This window comes from Pavona decussata, unplaced genomic scaffold (genome assembly GCF_977016875.1).
Source record: "Pavona decussata unplaced genomic scaffold, jaPavDecu1.1 SCAFFOLD_135, whole genome shotgun sequence".
NCBI classification, from domain to species: Eukaryota; Metazoa; Cnidaria; class Anthozoa; order Scleractinia; family Agariciidae; genus Pavona; species Pavona decussata.
This window is the reverse complement of record NW_028145548.1, coordinates 325,914-349,911: the sequence shown is the minus strand read 5'-3', so window position 1 is coordinate 349,911 and position 23,998 is coordinate 325,914. Positions and strand designations below refer to the sequence as shown.

The 23,998-nt window shown below is 38.2% G+C and overlaps 1 protein-coding gene, 1 long non-coding RNA gene and 1 pseudogene across 9 annotated transcripts in view; all 3 read left to right on the top strand.

The window, feature by feature from the left end:
- The window catches only part of LOC146467480 (TNF receptor-associated factor 6-like), a 36,110-nt gene that overhangs the window by 2,213 nt on the left and 9,899 nt on the right, over positions 1-23,998 (top strand). The window contains exons 1-5 of one of the 7 annotated variants that reach the window (XM_085125772.1): positions 8,254-8,542; positions 14,235-14,286; positions 14,720-14,821; positions 16,076-16,240; positions 19,614-19,688. In XM_085125772.1, the coding sequence (XP_084981898.1) occupies positions 8,370-8,542; positions 14,235-14,286; positions 14,720-14,821; positions 16,076-16,240; positions 19,614-19,688 (567 nt within the window). In that variant the 5' untranslated portion in view covers positions 8,254-8,369. Of the gene's footprint in view, positions 1-8,253; positions 8,543-14,234; positions 14,299-14,719; positions 14,822-16,075; positions 16,241-19,613; positions 19,689-23,998 lie in introns of those variants that run through there. The other 6 variants (XM_085125766.1, XM_085125770.1, XM_085125767.1 and 3 more) reach the window with 6 other exon arrangements.
- Positions 962-23,470, top strand: LOC146467482 (uncharacterized). Its single transcript, XR_014867710.1, has 4 exons — positions 962-1,093; positions 1,874-1,948; positions 20,164-20,241; positions 21,227-23,470. It is a non-coding gene; the product is annotated as an uncharacterized LOC146467482 (long non-coding RNA).
- LOC146467481 (TNF receptor-associated factor 3-like) lies at positions 2,630-23,470 on the top strand (annotated as a pseudogene). Its single transcript, XR_014867709.1, has 2 exons — positions 2,630-3,694; positions 22,224-23,470. The product of XR_014867709.1 is annotated as a TNF receptor-associated factor 3-like (transcript).

The following is a 23,998-nucleotide window of genomic DNA, read 5'->3' as shown; positions in this document are numbered from 1 at the left end:
AAGGGAACTTAGCCTCATGGAGAGATGTGAGGAGAAAGTGTATATTTGACTTTATATCTTAGACGAAATAATTCGTGTCAGACCTGGAGAACTAAAATTGTAGTGGTAGCAAGCTGGAAAGAAACAAACGTACAAACAAAAAACAACAACAACAACAAGGAAGATATTGAGATTGATGTATTATTCAGTAAGTGATACAGGCATACTCGGAAATCCGAGTGATCCTATCAGGAGTCGAACCTAAGACCTTCCGATTACTATTTCGGATATTTTAAGCCTGGAATGATATTAATCACTTTGTAATCTTTCTAGGTTTTAAATTTTTTTGTCCGCCGGCTCCAGATGATGGATGATGTTGAGTTACTGCGTTCTTCTGGTTTCTCACCTCTCCTTTCTCCCAACCCTAACCCCTTACTCACCTCTCTTGTTTTTTAATTTTTTTTTTTACTTTTGAAACTGCATCGACGGTAAACAGAGGCAAAAAGGGGGAATTTTGGTCTGAGTTTTTTTTTTGTCTGAGTTGATTCCCCTTTGTGCCAATCAGTTTCTTCCGGCCAAACACAGTAGGGTTTGGTTATATCGAACCTCATTAATTTACCCTGAATTTCCAGTTTACTCGAAATATAGTATAGTATAGTATAGTATAGTATAGTATAGTATAGTATAGTATAGTATAGTATAGTATAGTATAGTATAGTATAGTATAGTATAGTATAGTATAGTATAGTATAGTATAGTAAAAATAGTATAGTGGCCTATTATATAACGGGATTGTTGATAACAAGTTTGTACTTTGACAGCGTAACATGTCTTTCATTATCAGCTACCGTATTGTGATCACGAGCACCCGGTCGTATTACGGATCTCAGTACCTCAGGAAATAATTTTCTATTTAAATTCTATTTTTTACTTGCTTTATTGACAAATGGACCATTTGGAGTCTTGTCCTCTAAAAGTTGTCTCCTGTACAAACCAAAACTGTCACGTGTCAATTGCAAGAAAAGACCTACAAGAGCACGAGACCACCACGTGCCAATGGAGGATCATTCCCTGCACTTATTGTAACACGCCACATCCATCATGTCAAACTGAGGTAAAAATCTTTATTTGTGATGGTGTCATACTTTTTAACTGAAGATGAATGAAAACTAACTAGAGTGTAAGTGTCTTACTTAACCATGACTTGGGAGTGCTTTCGATGATCGCTCTCTCCCCTTTGCCAAGTTGGTGATGATGTCATGCGTCCCTGCAAAATCTGCGGGGATGCCAGATATGTGTCCTAAGATCCATTCATTCAATCAACGTTGTCCCATTCAATCTCGACTCCAATCAGTAATAGGAGTGCGTTCTTTCTACTTCGAACGCAAATTAAAAGTAGACAAAAGAACACAATAGAATTAGACTATTGCTGTATTTTCTCTTTGATTACAGTGGCTTCTATTTTGTCCATATACAAGAAACATTAATTCAGTTCAATCAATCAATCAATCAATCAATCAATCAATCAATCAATCAGTCACTCACTCAATCAATCAATCAATCAATCAATCAATCAATCATCACTCACTCAATCAAACAATCAATCAATCAATCAATCATCACTCACTCAATCAATCAATCAATCGATCAATCAATCAATCAATCAATCAATCAATCTTCATTCCAACATTGGGTCTTTTGGTGTTGGTTAGACCCCAGCATCGACTGTTACTGAGCCAAATAAAATAATCGGTGAGAAAACCATTGATTACTAAATTAAGCTACATGCTAATTAAGAACTTAATTAAAAAGTCTACCACGCGAAATAGAACAAACAACCTTCACCAAGGCACCACGGTTCATCCATCGTGCCTTTAATATTTTATATCTTAAGGTTCATTGTAAAGAGTGTAAGAAGTATCCCTTACATTGTCCAAACAGCTGCGGAGAAATCATCGCGAGAGAGGAGGTAGGTTTTATTTATTTAACTAATATTTGTCCAGGATTTTTTTTATTAATTCTATTAGTAAAAGCTACCTACTGAGTATCAAAGTAGCAAACAACGATGACAGTAATAACACAAGCTCACAACACATATTTACAATATAATTTATTAAAATTTCAGAATTTAGCCTTTTTAAAAGTTGGCGTTTGATTTTGAACTTCAATTTGCCAAATTCGTTAATGTCGCGAACATATCATATATTCAGAGGCTGGGTATAAAACGTGTGTGAACCGTTTTATTTTTTGAGTAATCACTAATTTATATCAGCCACACTGGCGTAAGAACCCAAAAATGTACTAGATGGTGTTAGTTTTGTGGTATCAGTCAAGCTAGGAAACGTTATACTGAAGTAGAACTATCTAAGTATAACTCAGTGTTCTAACAATGATAGTAATAACACTGTCACAAGCTCACAACACATTTACAATATAATTTATTAAAATGTCAGAATTTAGCCTTCTTAAAAGTTGGCGTTTGGTTTTGAATTTGTCAAATTCGTCAATGTCACGAACATATATATTCAGAGGCAGACCTAATAGAATTTTAAGTTGAAAATACCAGAAACCTGGCATTTGTCTGTAGAACGGCCGCCATTTTGTCAATTCTAAATTGGGTCTTCCGGGTGAAACGACAATGGCAAAAACAGTTGCCGGCGATGTGTTGAATAAGTATCGATGGGCAGAATTCAAGTACCTACTATCGCTCGTATTGCTTGCAGACGTTCCCACGAATACTTATAGCTAGTGAGGAGAAGGAACATTTTAGCTACTGTCAGTGACGTAACAAATTAATTTGCAGAATACCCACCATCATAAGATGGTAGCAGGGTTTTTTATTCTCCAGTTTCAGCGAAGAGAAGTTGAAGTTCATCTTGAATCTGGCACGAGACTGCACCTTGACTTGGCTTGTGTAAAGTTGAATGAAACAGAAGACAACTTGATTAAGGCCAGAGAAGAATTACGTAATACTCAAGAAAAGTTTGAAGAGACCAAACTAAAACACGAAGAGAAGATAAATAGTATTGAAAATAAACTCTTGCATCATCTGGAAGAACATACGTGGAAGATCAGCGGCTTCAATGAAAAAATGAGACAGGCAGAAACGGACAAAGAAATCAAAATAGATAGTGCTCCGTTCTACACGGGTGCATTTGGCAGATATAGGTATAGATTTAAAATACGCTTGACTCTAGAAGGCGGCTTTGGCTCTATTATTTGTCTCTCGGTATATTTTGTTATTATGAAAGGTGAATACGATTCCATTTTACCCTGGCCTTTTCGCAGAAAAGTTAAATATACGTTGGTTGATCAACAAGAATATTTAAATGGATTGATAGAAAGAACATTGTCATGTCAATAACACCCGACCCTACAAAAGATGAGGAGTGGAATAAGAGGCCTGTGACCAACGAAAATAATGGAAGGAAGTTCGGATTTTCATTATTTGAATCCACACTGAGAGAAAGGCGCTTCATTGTAGATGACACAATTTTCCTTCAGGTAACAGTCCTTCCATAAAAAGAGGTATAATTTAAATAAAAAAAAAAAAGCTGACGAGAACAGAGAATTTCAACCTGAGTAAATACATTACCGAAGACTGTTTAAATTTGCCACATCAAATGATTTCCTGTAATGGGCAGTTAGCTCTCACTTGCGCGCTCATAACATGTTTTTGCTTTAAGTTCACTGCAGGTATTCGTCGAGAGAAACAGTAAATGTTTCATGGTGGGCATCTAAAAGTCCTTAAAAGTGTTGGGCCATAGTATTATAACTTTGAGAGTTCTAAGGCAGCTGATTTGAAATTTTGCAATAATATAAAACTCCTCACTCTTTAGAATATTTTTTTTCCTTAACTTTGTTAGCTTTTTGTAATTTGGCGGGAAAATGCTATAATCATAAAAATGGCGTCAAAATTTGTTTTTGTGCTATCCAATGATGGTTTCTTAAAGAAAGTGGTATAAGAATCTCAAAACCAGATTTGTATATCTATTTTTGACCTGGCATGCTATTTTTTCTCAAATATTTATTGATCGTTTCCTGTCTATTCGTTTCAACTGTAATTATATGTAACAACTCTGTAATGAGGAAGCCTTATTGATAAGCGGCCTATGGTTTCTGCTAAGGCTTCCTCACCACTTTCTCTGTAATATATATTTCTTTGTACTCTAATGTTGCTTTTTTTGTAACGTGTGTGGTGAAATAAACAAAACAACAAGTCAAAAAACAAGTTTGAAATATGTCTATCCAATCAAACGAAAATCTCGCTTGGATATAAATTAATCACTCAGTGTCACAAAATTTCCAGAATTCCATCCGGAATTTTCGGAGCACATCATCAAGGTTCTCGCCACTGTCCCCTTTGGAACGGAACGTTGGGAAGTTCCTAACTTCATAGTCATTTTTCCCGTTGACAGTCTCCTTTCTCGAAGAACCACGCTGTATCGTAAATGAAGAGCATTGCCTATTTCCGTTGGTTTGCTGTTTTGAGAAAAACGCCAGGAAGGAAGGGGTGAGTCATGTCTTCTAAACGATTTCTATCATCATTACTATCCTTCAGAATTTGATGTGTATTAGTATTACTGTAGTAATCAACTTATATGATTATACTTTATTGCTTGTTATTATATTTTTAGCCTTATATCGTTTCATGGATTTTTTTTAAGGACTGATTTCTAAACTGTTTGTGAAGTTTCAATATTTTATATATTGTATTTTTTATCAATAATGATTTCTTGAAACATAAGCAAGCGAAAATTGTGACGCCACTTTCAAGGAAAAGTGGATAAATTAATGCGAAGATTAATTTATCCACTTTGCCTGGAAAATGGTGTCACAATGACGCCGAAACATCGGCAATTAACTTTAATTTTCGATTGTATTTTTTATAGTTAGAAATACTATCATCATTACTATCCTTCAGAATTAGATTGATGTGTATATTAGTATTATTGTAGTCTTAGAATGATTATGTATTGTCGTATGTCATTATATCTTTAGCATAATATGCTTTTCAGAATAAAAAGTAGCGATATTAAAACATGACGTTTCGGCGACGCATTATCAAATGTAAATTATAATAAGATCGGCAACGTTATATAAAGAAAGGAAGGTGTGAAATTACATTACAATAAAACGAGATGGAGTAAAACAAAAGAATGTGCAGAATTAAATGAACAGTTTTGCTGGTATGGAGTCTTTTTGAGTGTTAAGAGTCGGTCTCATTTTCCTTATTAGAAGCATCTCGTAAATAAGGCACTCGAATTTCCCGCGGCATTTCTTTAGGATGGCAAACTGCTCGTGAAGATTGTTTGGTGTTTGATCGTGTTGGTCCTTAAGATGTTTGCCGATGACGGAATACTTGTGCTCCTCAAATAATATATATAACGTTGTATATATCACGTTGCCGATCTTATTATAATTTACATTTGATAATGGTGACATGTCGTCGCCGAAACGTCATGTTTTACTATCGCTACTTTTTATTCTGAAATGTTTTTCCAAATCCTTAGTTATCATAATATGCTTTCATAGGTTTTTATTGACTGATTATAATCATTACGTAATTCATCATCGTATGCTCTCTTGTTAAGACGTTGTGCATCAGGCAAGTTCAACAGTGCCCACCCCCACCCCCCTTACCACCGGCCGAGCCGCGGGAATTAGTTTTTTTTTTTTTTTAATAAACTGGCAAATCAGTGCCCCACGGCTGGGACAAACTAGTCGTTCAAATGCCCCTGGGGACTTTCAATAAAATGTAAGCTAAATCAGGCAAAATTTTGTTCTAGCTTGGTCTTGTTTCCCGCAGTATTGCAAGAAAGGTAATTCTGCAGTACTAGTGTCTCATTTATGTCCTATCTAGACGCAACTTACCGTATTTGGTAATGAATTAGTCATTAAAAGAAGCGACAATTCTGTAAGGTGAGAAAAGTGAGATTGACAAATGTTCCGGGGTAATTGGGTGGAAGGCTAATGCACGTCCCCAGGGGTGGACAGTGTGGGAAAAGCCCCACTATTGCCCGAGGGGAGTGGGGATGGGCACAGCTGGAATTTACTGATGCATTGCGGCCATATCCTCGAAGTCAGGGCGGATAGTTTAATTGGTCTATACGAATAATTAACGGGCGAAATCGGTGTGCAGAACCATTTGAATTTACCTCTTCTGATTGACCAGAGAATTTCTGGCATTAGACATTTTGGTCAGGTAAAACAGTCGAACTGTTTCCATTAATGTTGTAAACAAGTATGTGGAAATAAAGAAACTTGAACTTGAGACTTGAGTCGCACCACTTTCATCCCCAAAAAACATCTTGGAGGTTCTGAAGAAACCGTCACTCAGATAATTATTTTGGCGATCTCCCACAGGGTCAGAGGACTCTCGTGAGCGGAGCACTCTTAAAGAAACATTTGTACTCTTGATGGTGTTTTGGTACATCACACTTACGGTCCCACAGTCGATTCCTGGCAAGAGAAGATGGTTTTTTATCCCGGCTAGTTATTTCCTTACGTTCCTCTTTTTTAAATAAAATTTAATCTTCAAATCAGAGCCAGCGCCAACGATTGGTTGCTTTTGAAACTTTGTGACTTTGTCTACATTTTGATGTAGCTTCATGCTACAAAACAAAGAGAATGAATACATATTTAACAACTATTCACCAAAGTGGAGGTAGCTAGTAGTGGATAGTAGTAAATATCCGCTAGCCTGCGTAACGGGCGCTTATTGAGCTGTGCGGGAAAAGCGAGACATTAAGCGCGAAGCGCGAGACGAGACTTGTTTCGCGCTCCGCGCTCGCGAGTCGCGCCTCGCGCTAAATGTCTCGCTCTTCCCGCTCGGCTCAATAAGCGCCTGTTAGGTCCTGTTATGCAGGCTAGGGACACGCTCGCGGGGAACGGGGGGGAGGGGGGTGGGGGTGTGGGTGTGGGTGGGGAATGGGGTACTTCCCTACGTAAGCTATTAGGTATGTGCAACAAAGCATGCCCCAGGACATTGTCTGCGAGCGCATGATACGCTAACAGTGCCACGCTTTAACACTTATTATGCTAAAAATGCCATGGCTTATAGAGGCCCAATACTGTGTAATGCTATCATTGCCCAGGACAAGGACTGCGCGGATACGAACTGTAAGGACCTGGCAAAGAAAATCCGCTCAATCGATATCTTCAAGGAGTTAACTTTTAAGCCAATTTTTGAAGTGCGGAATTTAATTATGTATAGGGAATTTTAAAATAGGATCAAGGGTGCGAGGATTTTACTGTGTATAAATTTTTTACTCTTATTATTTTGCACGACCCCACAAACTGCAGAGCTTTAATTTTTCTCGAGCTTAAACAAAGGCTGCCTGTCTGAAGCCCCAAAGGGTATGGTTTATCGGTTTTTGAAGTGTGTTTTGTTCAGAAAAGGGGAAAAGGTTTTGACCATTATGGTCTTAAATCGGGTATGGTTTTCAAGGGAACCACAAGAGCGTATAAACGTATTCCCCTTTTCAACTCAAAATGAATTGTACAGAAAGAGAATCATTCAAGCTGAATTTTCGGGTGAATTTTACTACTTCTTGACCTCGGCAGTGATGCGAAGCTTAATTACGCTACAACAAAGCCAATGGGAAAATTTTGTAACCGTAACGTTTATTATACTACTAAATTGATAAAATGCTTAAACAATATTTTAACCGCTTGACTTGGACAAGGTAATGGATTCGCAAACCAAATACAACTTTCATAAGCCAGGTTTGAAAACGGGTTTGGATTTTAGAGGCCACGTCTGAAAACAGGTGTGGAATCGAAAAATGCATGTTTTGGTCTGAAACAGGGTCAGGATTTGAAGAACCAGGCGGCATACCTCTTCCGAAAATTCCGAGGCGTAACTCCCTCTCCCTCCCCCCGGGGACACGCTGCAGAAAACTCCACAATCGTGGAGTATTTTTTCACGTGATATACAGCTGATTCACTTGCATGACTGCGAGCAAGTCACGGTTGGTTTTGGTTTTACCAACCAATCACAGAGCTCCTGCTCTCCCTCGGCAGCGAGCCAAGGTGGACAGCCAGCTTTGTCCTCACCTGAGTATTTGGTTAAAACCCAGGTTCATTTTGTCTTTTTTTCCTTTCTTTTCTTCTGGCTGTCCTCCTTTTAGCCTGCGTGCAGACGACTCAGGCTGTTTTCTTTCCTATTTTCGTTATTGCACTCGAGTGCAGAAGACGTCTCCAGGCAGGCTATCCTCCGTTCGTGCATGCACAGAAAGGAAACACGCAGGTAATGCGTACACGAGAATTTAATCTGTGCTTAAAGCTGACCGTTCTGACAAAATAAACAATTCCAGGTCATCCATAACTGATCCGAAACGAAGTGAAACTTTGGTATTTCTCCCCACCCAACGACGCTGCGTAAGATTATGGCGGAAGCTCAAGCAAATTCTTCTTTTGGTGGATACGATGAGGATTTTGTAGTTGTTGTAGAAGACGAATGGCATTGTCCAATCTGTCAGTTACCTTTAAAAGAGGCGGTCCAAACGGGAGTATGCGGCCATAGATTTTGCAGGCAGTGCCTTGACCGACACTTCGTGAGGTAAGGTTTCCAAAATTGTTAAATTATGTTATAAGGCTCGACTTTTGCGGGAAGAAAGCGTTTGTTAGGAGAAGAAAATTTGTTGGAACTGTTCTACATCAAATATGCTTAAGCGTAACGATATAAGTGAAAGCCTGTGATAGACTAGGAGGCTCTTACCCTCCTGAGACTCGGGCACTGATCATGAAACGCAATTATTTCTCGGAATTGTACATTGATTACACAAAATATTCTCAGCCATTCACGCTGTTGGCGAGCGAGCGCTCCTTGGTATTTGTTAGTCGATAAGAAGAACAACGAACGCAAAGTCGAACAAATTTCAGTTCAATCTCGCAAATTCGAATTCAACCGTTTATTGACTCTACCATTGTGTTTGATAATCGAACACAAGACGGAACTTTTTAATGAACCGAATGTATCCCAACGTGCACTGCGAGCAAGCCTCTTGAGCTGAGTAAACTTCCTGTTGAAACAAGCTGTCCAAACTGCCCGAAAAAGACGAGGTTCTTCAACAGAAAATACGTCATCATTTTTTGAAATGACAGATATCTAAAGAAACAGTTATTTCTAGTTAACAAGGGACTTATTTTTACCATGCTAAATTGATATTTAGACGAGGTAAGTCACGCTATTAGACTTGCTAGGCAGTCTTAGCCGAGACGGCGAGTAATCCGATGAACCGGATAATTTTCTGAACGGGTCTACTGCGATGTTACAGAAATCAACAGCAATTTGTTGCAGGCATATTTTCAGATACTCAGAAATGCGTCATATTTAACTTGTTCAGAGCTATGCTTGGAGCTATAAAGATAGAAGACACAGTCTCTTCAACTTTTAGTATCAAGCCTGTTAAAGTGCTACTATGATCAAATTTTTACCTCTTGAATTTTAAGGTTTATCACATAGAATTCTAGGAAAGATTAAAAACGCCGTTTACCGTTTCTAAATATCTGCATTGGTTCCAGAGATATTTAAGTTTGAAAAATATGTAAAATATGTAAATGAGATGACTGATGACGTCATATTCTCAACTCAATATAACATCAAGTATATAAATAGAGCTATCTCAGTCACTTTACAGCAGAGACCATTGAAACCTGGCAGGCTAATAGTTCTAAAGGCAATACACCTACGGCTATACAAATTCGGTTCCCATGGCAACTCTTTCTTTTCCAGTCCCCTCCAACCTGATTTCAATATTTTAGTGATTTTCAGCTTGAAAAACATTTAACAAGGCCACGAACGATTTCCGATACCATGTACTCGATAGGAATCGATAAAGAAAAAAGTTGAGAGTTGGAAATCGATAAGGATTGATTATCGATTATTATCGATCACCATCGATTTTTATCGGAAACAATTTTGGTCAATTTCTACAAGTTAAAGATTGACACGATATATTTTCTATGGTTTTATTGAGTCATTCAATCGTGGATATGCAATGCAAATATCAACAAGCTGATACTAAAACAACAAGAACAAGGGCTACAATGTCCCTGCACATACAGGATCGAGTTGGACTTTCATCCACGCGAGAATGCCATAAAGGAGATGCAAAATGCTATCGACAGCACTGGGATGAATGGACAAGTTAAAATATTTTAAAACCCCAAACCAAGACTAGAGGATCTCCTGATGAACATTCTTCCTGGACGTGGCTAGACTCCGGCAGGACTACATGCTGAAATAATAAAATGTTTCACCATTTGAACGCGGGTCTCGTATTGCTTACTAGATAGTAATGCCATCTAATATGTTTGAAACGAATACCCCTTGGGATTAGTAATTGTTATCGATTACTGTCGATTATTATCCATTATCTTAAGGGACAACAATCGATAATAAAATTTTTTCTGGGAGTTTGATTGTTATCGATTACCAATTTCAATCGAAATCAATCGGTTATTAATAGGTGATTGATATCACGCGGTACAAGGCAATTTCCGCGCGAGTTCTCGCGAGTATGTGTGTAGTATGTAATGAGGGTTGGACGCGCCTTCTTGACCTACGCTATTCTACCGTATTTTCTTTTTTTGGGATGTCTATTTCAGGACTGCGAAAATGGCAGATCAGTTTTAACATCTCTGTTGATGTCCAGGAGCCCTTTAGAGCGGGGAAATCAGATATTTGTGTCAGGAAAGCCAGTTCACGATGTTTTGCCATCGTTCTCTCTGGGTTCCATGAAAATCATTGTTGGCTATGTTAACAACAGCAGCAATTTCACCGGTAGTCTTCCTGGTCATGGAATGCTACAATCACACCGACCAATGAGACGCTTGCCTTTCCGTGCATGACTGCTCGTCCTTCATCACATAGGCAATACAAGATCAAAAGGCATTAACGTCCGTGTGCCTATTATTCGAATACAACAGCGACATTCCATGCTCTGTTAATTGGAGATCTTGTGTTTAAGTTGAATCCTGGTCCCACTGGTGATAGAATACCTGTAATTGTTTCATCACGCAGTGACCACCAACACAGAGCCCAATTGACAAGGCCTTCTCGCAATCCTGGAAATTTCAATTGTCCTACCGGATCGTCTTTGAGTGTTTACCATAAACAGCCAATGACATTATGCACGTTCAATGCTCGTTCGGTTAAAAACAAGAGTGCTGAAATCTTGGACTATATATGCGATTGCAAAGCTGATCTTTTTGCGATTACTGAGACGTGGCTGACTGCAGATGACGTGGCTGTACGAATGGAGTTGTGCCCTGATGGGTACAAGTTTATAGATCATCCCCGTTTTGGACGTCGTGGTGGTGGAACCGGACTAGTATATCGGAGTACACTGGGCATTAAGAAAGTTGATGCAGGTGAAAAGGCCTCGTTTGAATTCTCCGAGTGGATTGTTACGTCATCACCTCTGCGCAATCTTCGTCTTGTTATTATTTATCGTCCGCCATACTCTGATGATCACAGAGTCTCAACCAATGACTTCTTCTCGGAGTTCTCGAATTATCTTGAATCCATCCTATTGTCAAAGGAGCAGCTATTGATTACCGGTGACTTCAATATCCACGTTGATGTTGTTTATAACCCTGGCTCTCTCAAGCTGCTCGATCTCTTGGAGTCTGTTGGTCTTCGGCAGCACGTCACCCAGCCAACTCATGTTCACGGGCACACACTGGACCTCATTCTCACACGACACTCCGATCAAATCGTCCAGGATCCACCACAAATTGATCGTTTTATTTCGGATCATGCATCGCTCCTCTGCAAGCTACTTCATGATAAACCAGCTGTGACTACTAATGTGGTCACTTACAGGGAGCTCAAATCAGTGGACCTTGATTCACTAAAAGATGACTTAGCTGCCTATGGATTATGCCAAGATCAATCTGAAGAATCATCTCATCTCACCCCGGAGGGAGTTGACGCCCTTTTACGTAACTATAACAGTATTTTGTCCAGAATGATCAATCGTTATGCGCCATTAAAGAAAAAGACTTTGAGGGCTAGGCCGAGGGTGCCTTGGTACAACGCTGACATAGATAACGCTAAACGACTACGACGGAAAGCTGAGCGAAGGTGGAGAAAATCTAAATTGCTGTCTGATCTTAATATCTTTAAGTCTAGGAAAAACCACGTGACTCATCTCATGAATCAGGCTAGACAAGCGTTTTACACTAACTTTATTGATGAGAATAGTGCTGATCAAGGAAGGCTATTTCAAGCTACCAAGAAACTCCTGTCAAGAAAGGATGAATTATCTTTTCCTAAATATCATAATAAAATGGTCCTGGCTAATGACATCAATGTCTTTTTTGTACGTAAGATCACCAGAATTCGTGCAGATATCGATGCGACCGATGTGGATGCTGCAGTACCCATTGACTCTGAAGTGGGAGATGGTAGTACATTCAGTGTCTTCCACCCTCTCACCGAGAGTGATGTATGTGCTCTCATTCAGAAGTCAGCGAAGAAGACTTGCCCCCTGGATCCTATGCCAACCTCACTGGTTGTTGGTTGTCTCGACGTGCTCCTCCCTGTCATCACACGCATAGTTAATTCATCGCTGTCCTCGGGCTACTTCCCTGCCGAGTGGAAGGTAGCCCTTGTAAACCCCCTTCTAAAGAAGGCTGGTCTTGATCCGGTGTTCAAGAACCTACGACCTGTTAGTAATCTTCAATTTCTATCAAAACTGACAGAACGCGCTGTATTTGATCAGACGTGTAATCACATGATGAATTTTGGCCTGTTTCCCCTTTTTCAGTCTGCATATAAAAAATTCCACAGTACTGAGACTGCACTCCTAAGGGTCCAAAATGACATACTAATGAATATGAACCGCCAGCATGTGACACTTTTAGTTCTTCTAAATCTCAGTGCGGCTTTTGACACGGAAGACCACAAAATCTTACTTCATCGCCTACATTCAAGTCTTGGCATCACAGGAACGGCTCTGAAGTGGTTTGAATCGTACCTTTCCAACCGATCTCAACGCGTGTTTTCAGGGGGCTGTCTCTCTGACAGTATCAAGTTACCACATGGTGTCCCTCAAGGCTCATGTTTGGGACCCCTGCTATTTACCATCTATTCTAGCAAGTTGTTCGAGGTGATAAAAGATCATCTCCCTGTAGCACACGCATACGCAGATGACACACAACTCTACTTGTCATTCAAGCCTGACACCTCATCAAGCCAATCTGAAGAAATTGAAGCAATGGAACTCTGCATAAAGGCAATCAGAGCATGGATGACTACTGACAAGTTAAAGTTGAATGACGACAAAACTGAATTCTTAATAATTGGTACACGACAACAGCTTAGCAAAGTTCATATCGAGAAATTATCGGTCGGTGGTGTCAGCGCGGCTCCTGTTATTTCTGCAAGAAACCTTGGAACTTGGTTTGACACCAACCTCAGTTTAGTGACGCACATTACTAACACATGTAAAGCTGCTTTCTACCATCTGCATAATATAAGACGCATCAGGAAGTTTCTTACGATGGAGTCTACCAAGGTGCTAGTGCATGCCTTCATAATGGGACGCGTTGATTATTGTAATAGTCTCCTCTATGGTTTACCGACCACTCATATTAATAAGCTGCAACGCGTGCAAAATGCAGCTGCCAGGCTGATTTGTTCAACTCCACGCTTTAGCCATGTTACTCCCGTGTTATTTTCTTTACATTGGCTACCAGTCAAATTTAGAATTGATTTTAAGATTTTAATAATTACTTTTAAAGCCATACATGGCCAAGCACCTGACTACATTTGTAATCTCGTTAATGTTAGGAATTTTTCCACGTATGGTCTTCGCTCAAATTCTGAACTTTTATTAGTACCACCATCCACGAAAACGAAGAAGACACTCGGTGACAGGGCTTTTACTGCTGCTGCACCATCACTCTGGAATAAACTGCCGAGCGCAATAAGGGACGAGGATGATCTCACACGTTTTAAGTCCAAATTGAAGACATTTTTATTTAGAGTTGCTTACAATACGATGTAAGGACTGTTAGAATTGTAAATAACTATTTTTAATTAATTATTTTTTATTTTTTATTTTTTGCATATACAATTTGTTAGGCGCATTTGATCATATACACATGCTAATTTGCGCCATACAAATATTAATTATTATTATTATTATTATCTCTGATCAGGAGTAGTGATGACTAGTATTCTATTCATGGTCTGTTTACCGGTATTAATATTTGTTTGATGGTATTATTTTACAAAACAGACAGGAGCAAGGTCGACAACAACTTAGTTGTCCTGTGGACCGAAACAACCTAGTACGAGAGAAAGTAAGTGTCCTGTGCCAGTGAAATGTTATTAATAATGACGATCACCAAATTACAAGTAATTCGGTAGGGCGTTTTAATGCTACTGCCATAATTTTCAAGGAAAGGTGACTGTTTCTTTGCGGTTTGAATATAAATGAGTGAAAACAGTATTAATATAAATTTTTTCTTTTGTGTTTATGAAAACATAAGTGTGGATGGAGTCAGTTTGCATGTTCAAAGTTGGTTTAAGGCATTAAACAAATGAATATGTGCTGAAACTACGAGAAAAAACAAACAAACAAGCTGTGAAACATGCTGTTTTAGCTGATAATAACTCAACTGTTTCTTACACTTTCCAGCTCCTATCTATTTTTATCCGTTTATAAATCAGAATCAAGAGTTATATTCACACCCAAATTGAATTAAATTTTCTTTTATGTAGGACATCTTCCCAGACAAAGCAACGCAAAGAAGGATTCTCTCTTTCACCATCAAATGTCCAAGTGAAGGTTGTCAGTGGACTGGCGAACTAAGGTCAAAAGACGTAAGTCTTAACTCCATGTCCGTTTAAAATTTTTCTTGCAGCAGCCTTTAAACATTTGCAACAATTTTTTGATGATGACATCTTTAGTGGGGGCACACTGTGTGGGCCACCATTGTTCTCTGATAATAACCTTGAATACTCGATCGGTAACTCCATGTCTCAGGAAACTTAGCCATAAGGAGAAAGTGAAAATTTCACTTTATTATCTTAGTTGAAATAATCCGCGTCAGTCCTGGAGGACTAAAATTGTTATGGTAACAAGCTGGTTTTTAGAAATTCTTTTTACAAGCCCATCTCCGGCCGTTTTACTCAGTTTACTGTCCACCACTAGTTTACCGGGACCACTAATCTAATTGAATTGCTTGAGCGCAGTTCCTTGAGGCATTCCTTTTTTATTATTTTAAGATAATCTGGCCAGGTCTCGGCGTTATGCAAAGCTTTAAACATGATTTCAGGAGGCTCAGATCTCTTCTCTCATTGATTGGACCCATTGATTGACCCATTGGACCCATTGATTGATATCTCTCTCATTGATTGGGAAAAAACAAACAAACAAACAAAAATAAAAGATATTAATCGTTTTGTAATCTTTCTTGGTTTTAAATTTTTTTGTCCAACCCCAGATGATGGATGATGTTAAGTTACTACGTTCTTCTGGTGTCTCATCTCCTCTTTTTCCCAACCCCAACGCCCTCCCCGACTCTTTTTTTTTTAACTAGTTGTTTATTCCGACCAACCGACCGACACTGCATCGACGGTAAACAGAGGTAAAAAGGAGGAATTTGGGTCTAAGTAAATGTAATTAGTAGATTTCCCTTTGTGTCATGAAGCCGACTCAGGCATACAAAACAGTTTCTTCCGAAAAACCTCATTTACCTTACATCTCCAGTTTTCTCACAAACTAGTATAATGTAGTAAAAGTAGTATAGTGGCTTATTATATTACAGGATTGTTGATAACAAATTTGTAGTTTGAGGGAGCTTAAGCACAGACGTTCGTGAGCCACGGACGGCAACCGGAAGTAGAATGTTTCCTTTTTTGGCGTGGCTTTGCTCCTTACCACGGACAGGAAAAGCTCTTGTTGATGACTGTGGCATGACGTTATAAACATGATGGCGTTAAAACGCTCCAAAAAGGGAAAAAATCAAATTACGGTTGCCGTCCGTGGCTCAACCGGCCGTTTTACTTTCAACGGATCTCATTACCTTAGAAACAAATTTATTTTTTAACTTAACTTTTACTTGCAAACAACAGGACCATTTGGAGTCTTGTCCTCTCAAAGTTGTCTCTTGTACGAACCAAAACTGTCACGTGTCAATTGCAAGAAAAGACCTACGAGGGCACGTGACAACCACATGCCAATGGAGGATCATTCCCTGCACTTATTGTAACACACCACATCCAGCATGTGAAACTGAGGTAAAAATCTTTATTTGTGATGGTTTTATTTTTAACTGAAGATAAATGAAAGCTAAGTAGAGTGTTAGTGTCTTAAACAACCATGACTTGCATGGAAGTGCGTTCGATGATCTCAATCCCAGCCTCTCTTTCCTTTGCCAAGTTGGTGATGATGTTATCCGCTCCTGCAAAATCTGCGGGGGATGCCAGATACGCGTCTCAAGATCCGGTCCATTCATTCAATCAACGTGTCCTATACAATCTCGACTCCAATCTGTATCAGGAGTGCGTTCTTTCTATGTTGAACGCAAATTAAAAGTAGACAAGAGAACGCGATAAAATTAGTGTATTTTCTCTTTGATTATGGTGGCTTCTATTTTGCCCATAAAAAGGAAATATTAAATCAGTCCAGTCAATCAACATTGGGTCTTGGTGACCCTTTGGTGCTGGTTAGACCCCCAGCATATCAAATGCTACTGAGACAAGTAAAATAATCGGTGACAAAACCATTGATTATAAATTAAACTACATGTTAATTAAGAATTCAAATTTAAAATAATTTAAAAATCGTACCACGCGAAATATAGAACTAATACACTTTTAAATGCCTCCAAGGAATGGAAGGCGGAATGGTGCAAAATTCAAGGAATCAAAATCGCTTCCAACATCAACAAGCAACCTGCAGTTCAACATTTTCTTTCTAGATCAACAATAAAATCCGTCCAACTTCAACGGCAAATACAATAACCAGCATTTAAAACATAATCCAGCAACGAAAATAAGTCAACACCAACAACAATTCCTCTCGTCTTCAACAACGAATCACCTCAAAACCAACATCGAACAGAGTCTCAACTTCAACAACACAAAATTCGTTCAACAATTTGGGTCATCTTTGTTTCCCCCTTAATCTGTCATTGACTTTTTGCAGATCCAAATTTGATTTTGATATTTTTTTCATCTAAATCTTTTGGTAACGAGATTTTTCAGGTTTTCCTTCAAGCCTGGGGGAGTTTGGGGGATTATAATTTATTTACCACAAATTTGCACCTCCCAATCATTTTGGAGTGCAACCATGGGAACCTTCCCCTGTAATTCAATATTTGAAATTAAAATCAGAGCAACATTTATTTTACAAGACAAAGGTTGAAGTTTGTTTCTGCTAAATTGACATTATGAAAATTGTAAGTTCTTGGAGGGTACACAATAGGTTTTAGGAATGTAAAATGTGGGATTTTACTTAATTCCTACTTCACTTTACAACATATAAGCTTCTGGTGAGACAAGATTCAGGATGTTAAAATCCAACTTTAGATATTCAGGAATTCTTAGCTATTTTAGAATTCAGGAGTCCAAGAAAAACTTAAGTGGGAATCAGGGTTTGTGGGCATATTGTGGACCCTCTTGTACAATTTTCATGTTGAGTTGAACACAATTGTTTAGTATAAGACAAACAATATGATTTTAGTTAAACGGCGTATTTGTAAACACAACAGAACACTCAGGAAAGCACTAGAAGCAGAGTGCAGACATTAGACACATGAAATACTCTTAAATATTTACGGCTAACAAAAACACAGAATAGAAATAGTGCTATTTCTCGGATCAATTCTTGCAAGACTCTTACGAATGCGATCTCGCTGGATTCTGATTCCCCGAGAGCAAAAATATACACGAATCATGGATGATCCAACAAAGCAGCCATGTTCTTGCATAAGGTTCCTAACTTTTTGGTCCACCTCATCATCACTAATTTCGTCAAATTTTGACAAATATATACTCTAGTCCAAACTCAGCCACTCTGCGCTGAATTGTCCGGCGTGATACCAATAACATTCGAGCAATTTCATTCCAGTTAAAGCCCAGTGACCTCAGCTCAATTAGAGTTTCCTCATGTATATCAAACTTGGGTCTTCCTGGATGCCCCGTATTAACACTTTCTGGTACATTAAATGACAAAACTGCTACTTGAGAGCATCTCGAGCGACAAGGAAAATCACCATGACGAATATAGTCCAAGTACATTAGCTGGAGATTGTGTGCAATTTATGACAATGTAGCAGCAACTGAATGTGAATAATGGACAAGAGGAAGCACGTTTCGTAAAGCTTGCACAGCATTTTCAGACCTTTCCAGAAGAGTTTCGTCTAAGGAATAGTTTGTAGTAAAGTTTGACGCTTTCAAATGCTCATAATCTAAGACTAGCTGTTCCAAATCTATAAAAAACAAGTCCCATCCGATTTCATACCGTGGGGTTCTGGGTACGAGTCTGTGTATTATGGGATATGGGACTCAACACCCACATAGCCAGAAATAGCACACCGAACTTTACAACATCCTCAAGTTTGGTGTTAATCAAGCGAATATGAGGCAAGATACAGCCATTCAAAAACTCCAAATTTGACCAAGAAATGTATGGAACGCTGGACGTGACGGATGAATTGTCCGGCGTTCCATACATTTCTTAGTAAATTTTTTAAGTTTTTTAATGACTGTATCTCGCCTAATATTCGCTTGATTAACACCAAACTTGAGGATGTTGTAAAGTTCGGTGTGCTCTTTTTGGCTATCTGGGTAATGAGTCCCATATCCCATAATACACAGACTTGTACCCAGACCCCCACGGTATGAAATCTTGCAATGGCTGGCAGCTCCACCGGCCGCCATCTTCTATTTCCCAGCATGCCGTACGATGAATTTTTTCGGTCCCAACCTCCCCTGACCATAGCCAGTCGCTCGTCCCCAAATTGTTGAACGAATTTTGTGTTGTTGAAGTTGAGACTCTGTTCGATGTTGGTTTTGAGGTGATTCGTTGTTGAAGACGAGAGGAATTGTTGTTGGTGTTGACTTACTTTCGTTGCTGCATTATGTTTTAAATGTTGGTTATTGTATTTGCCGTTGAAGTTGGACGGATTTTATTGTTGATCTAGAAAGAAAATGTTGAACTGCAGGTTGGTTGTTGATGTTGGAAGCGATTTTGATTCCTTGAATTTTGCACCATTCCGCCTTCCATACGAAGGCACGGTTAATCCATGGTGTCTTAAGATTACAGTCGTACCTGTATCAAACATTTATCGGTCAGTAGTCAAAGTCCCAAAAATTACGTCCCTTGTTTACAGTAACTGTAATTTTGACATCTATTAAACGGTCACCTCCATTAAGCGGCCTTTTTCATTTTATCGCTGCAGTTTCTTAACAAAGTAAGTATAAAGTTGTCAAATGTCACATAAAATGTCACTTTTATCGTGTATTCTGTGCAACCTGTATTAAGAATCATTCCGCGAGAGTGACCGCTTCATACAGGTTCGACTGTATCTAGAATTACAAAAAAATATATATATATATAAGGCTTAATGCAATTCACTGAGGTCTAACGATTGTATCTACTTTTAAGCCTCATCATCAAGAGTGTAAGAAATATCCCTTAAAATGTCCAAACAGCTGCGGAGCAATCACCGCGAGAGAGGAGGTAGGTTTTACTTATTTATATATTTAACCAATATTACCCAGGTTCATCTAACAAGAAAAGGCTAGTTTACATAGAGGTGTAACTAAAATCAAAGTATTAAAATAGCAAACAACAATGACAGTAATAATAACTCAAACTCACAACACATTTATAATGCAAAAATGTCAAAATGTAGCCTTAGTTTTTGAAAGTTGGCGTTTGATTTTGAACTTCAATTTGTCAAATTCGTTAATGCCACGAACATATAATATATTCAGAGGCGGGTTTTAAAACGTGTGTGCACCATTTTAGTTTTTTGCCGAGTAATACCTAATTGATATCAGCCGCAATAGCATCAGAACTATAACAGTACTTACTAGTAAATATAAAATAGTTGGTGTGATAGTTATGTGGTATCAGGCTAGTCAAGCTAATAAACGTAACATTGGAATACTTCTGTCTAATTATACCTCACTGTTTTAACCGTTCTCTTTAGATCTTATCCCACCTTGAGAAGGACTGTATGTTGACAGTGATTTCCTGCCCTTATGCTCGGATGGGCTGTACCAAGAAGGTAATTTCTGATAACAGGGAGAAAAAGCCGTACATCGATAGGACGTTTCAAAAAGTCTCACTTAACAGAATTTAAATCTTCCATGGGAGTTGCGGATCAATGCCGAAAGGGGGGAACGCTTGGATACAATTACGAGCGAGACCGTTTTGACTTCTTATGCAGCTGTCGCTGGAGCAAACTTCAGTGTGTAGACTTAAAATGACTGTCTTGCAGCAACGAAGTCAATAAAACTTACTCGACTAGGAAAGGAGGAAAATTCCAAAACATCTTCCAAAATCAGCCAAATTAACTATCGTCACTGGAGAAAGGCTAAATAATTGAAGACGCTGTTTTAAAAAGCATAATGTGACAAATGGACACCCTCTTGTTTTGTTGACTCAGCAATTTTCAGATCTTTTATCGATGGCGAGTATTTTATTGACGTGTTGTTGATAATTCTCAAAACTCATTCATAATTCCTTAAGAGAAAACTGAGGACAGTGAAGTTAAAAAAATGTGATCTTAATTATTATAAAATTTGGTGCATGCACCTTTGCTCTGATTTTCTCCAAGAATTATAAATAGCTTGAGAAACTATTTTAAAAACTTTCGAATTAGGGTGTCTCATCCTGTTTCCAAAGACTAGCTTCAACGGCTGCTCCTCGGTTTTCCAACCCACTTCTGGGTGTTTGCAAATCGGATGAAACACTCTTCCTCGTGTTTGATATATAGCATGAAATTTAGATTTCTATCAGTATGCAGATAAAACGACAATATTGGCTCAGATCATACGCAAAAAAGTTGCGATGTGTTGTTGAATAAGTATCGATGGGCAGAATTCAACTGCTCACCATCGCTAGTATTGCTGGCAGACGTTCTTCCGAATACTTATAGCTAGTGAGGAATTGAACATTTTAGCTACTATCAGTGACATAACAAATTAAGTTGCAGAATACCTCACCATCATAATAATTAAAGATAATAGCAGTTTTTTTATATTCTCCAGTTTCAGCGAAGAGAAGTTGAAGTTCATCTTGAATCTGGCACTGGACTGCACCTTCACCTGGCTTGTGTAAAGTTGAATAGAAAAGAAGACAACTTGATTAAGGCCAGAACAGAATTGCGTAATACTCAGGAAAAGTTAAATGAAACAGAAGACAACTTGATTAAGGCCAGAGAAGAATTGCGTAATACTCAGGAAAAGTTAAATGAAACAGAAGACAACTTTATTAAGGCCAGAGAATAATTGCGTAATACTCAAGAAAAGTTTGAAGAAACCAAACAAAAACACGAAGAGAAGATAAATAGTCTTGAAAAAATACTCTGCTTGCATTGTCTGGAAGAACATGAGTGGAAAATCAGCGGCTTCAATGAACAATTGAGACTGGCAGAAACAGGCGAAGAAATCAAAATAGATAGCTCTCCGTTCTATACTGGAGCATGTGGCAGATATGGTTATAAATTTAAAATACGTTTGTATATAGTTAAAGTGTTTGTTGCCGGTCTTGCAGAACCGGCTATCCAGCTCTCGGCATATTTTGTTATTATGAAAGGTGAATGCGATTCCCTTTTACCCTGGCCTTTTCGCAGAAAAGTTAATTTTACGTTGGTTGATCAACAAGAATATTTAAATGATAGGGAGAACATTGTTAGGTCAATAAAACCCGACCCTACAAACGACGGGGAGTGGAATATGAGGCCTGTGACCGACGAAAATTATGGAAGGAAGTTTGGATATTCCTTATTTGGCAGCACACTGAGACAAAGGCGCTTTATTGTAGATGACACTATTTACCTTAAGGTAACAGTCCTTCCATAAGAAAAGGTATAATTTAAATAACAAAAAAGCTGACGAGAACAGAGAATTTCAACCTTAGTAAGTACCACAGACTGTTTAAATTTGCCACATCATATGATCTCCCATAATAGGCAGTTAGCTCTCAGTAGCGCGCTCATAACGTTTTTGCTTTAAAATCACTGCAGGTATTCGTCGAGAGAAACAGTAACCTGTTTCATGGTGGGCATCTAAAAGTCGTTAAAAGTGTTGGGCGTAGTATTATAACTTTGACAGTTCTAAGACAGCTAATTTCAAATTTTGCAACAATATAAAACTCCTCACTCTTTAAAAAAAATTTTCCTTTCATTTTGTTAGCTTTTTGCATGTTTGGCGGGAAAATGTTATTATCATAAAAATGGCGCCAAAATTTGTTTTAAAGAACGTGCTAGGAGGATCTCAAAACGAAATTTGTATATCTATTTTTGACCTGACATGCTATTTTTCTTAAATGTTTATTGACCGTTTCTTGTCTATTCGTTTCAACTGTCCTTTATCTCGTGCAGTCTCTTCTCGTTTAATTCCGCTTCTCGCCTTAGTTTGTAATTCGCACGCATTGCAATTTACTTCGCGCCGTTCGGTTTTTATCTGAACGCCTGAAACAGGCTACTTCCTCTCCGCTTTCGACACTTTATCTTGAATTGTTATAGACGGTAGTTAGTAGATACAAACAGTGCGTTCAAAATTTGCTTGAAAAATAGAAAAAATCTCGCTTAGATATATATAAATAAATCACAAAATTTCCGGAATTCCATCCGGTATTTTGGGGGCACCTCAATAGTTACTCCTCTTGTCCTCTTTGGAACGGGACTTTGGAAAGTTCCTTTCTCCACTAATCATTTTTGCCGTTGATAGTCTCCTTTCTCGAAGAACCACGCTGTATCGTAAATGAAGAGTATCGTCTCTTTCGGTTGGTTTGCTGTTTTGAGAAAAACGCCTGGGAGGAGAGGGTGAATCATGTCTTCTAAACGATGTCCATACCGTTTGTGAATTTTCAATATTCTATTTTACTTTTTTATAGTTAGAAATATAGATTTTATCATCATTACTATCTTTCAAAATTAGTTTAAAGTGTATAATAGTATATTATTGTAGTATTGGTATGATTGTATTTTATTGTATGTTATTATATTTTTAGCATTATATCGTTTTATGGATTTTTTATTAAGTTCTAGACTGTTTCAGTGAAGTTACAGTATTCTATATATTTTATTATATATAATTAGAAATAATCATCATAACTATCCTTCAAAATTAGATTGATATGTATATTAGTATTATTGTAGTATCAATATGAGTATCTATTATGGTATGCTATTATATTTTTAGCATTTTTATTGATGTGTAATTTAACGTAATGGCTGTGAAGTGATTTTTAAAATAAACACCTACCCAACGTCCAAGGAAACCCTTAAACAGTTTTTGACATCCTATGTTCCTTTGTTAAGACGTTGCGACCACATCCTCGAAAGTCGGGGGTTGATGGTTTGGTCTGTACGAATAATTAACAGGCGAAATCGGTATGATCTTATGAAAAAAGCTACATGCAGAACAATTTGAGTTTTCTTCTTCTGATTGGCCAGAGAATTTCTGGCATTGCACTTTCTGGTTGTGTATAATAGACTTAATTGAGTCTCCACAGTTTTAAGTAAATTTCAAGTAAGAGTAAAAACATGGCCTCCAAGAAAAGCAGCATTTTTTTTGAATTTTTTTTTTCATAATTATGGCTAGGTAGATAGACAGTTAGCATATAATAATTAATTTAAAAAGCTGATGGAATTACCTCGTATAAATAAAGTTATCTCATCGTATCGTATCGTAGTTAAGCTGTTTTCATCGCGCCACTTTTGTCCCCAAATGACATCTTATAGCTTCTAAAATAAACCCCCACTCAGATAATCATTTTGGCAATCTCCCACACGGCCAGGGGGCTCACGTGAGCGG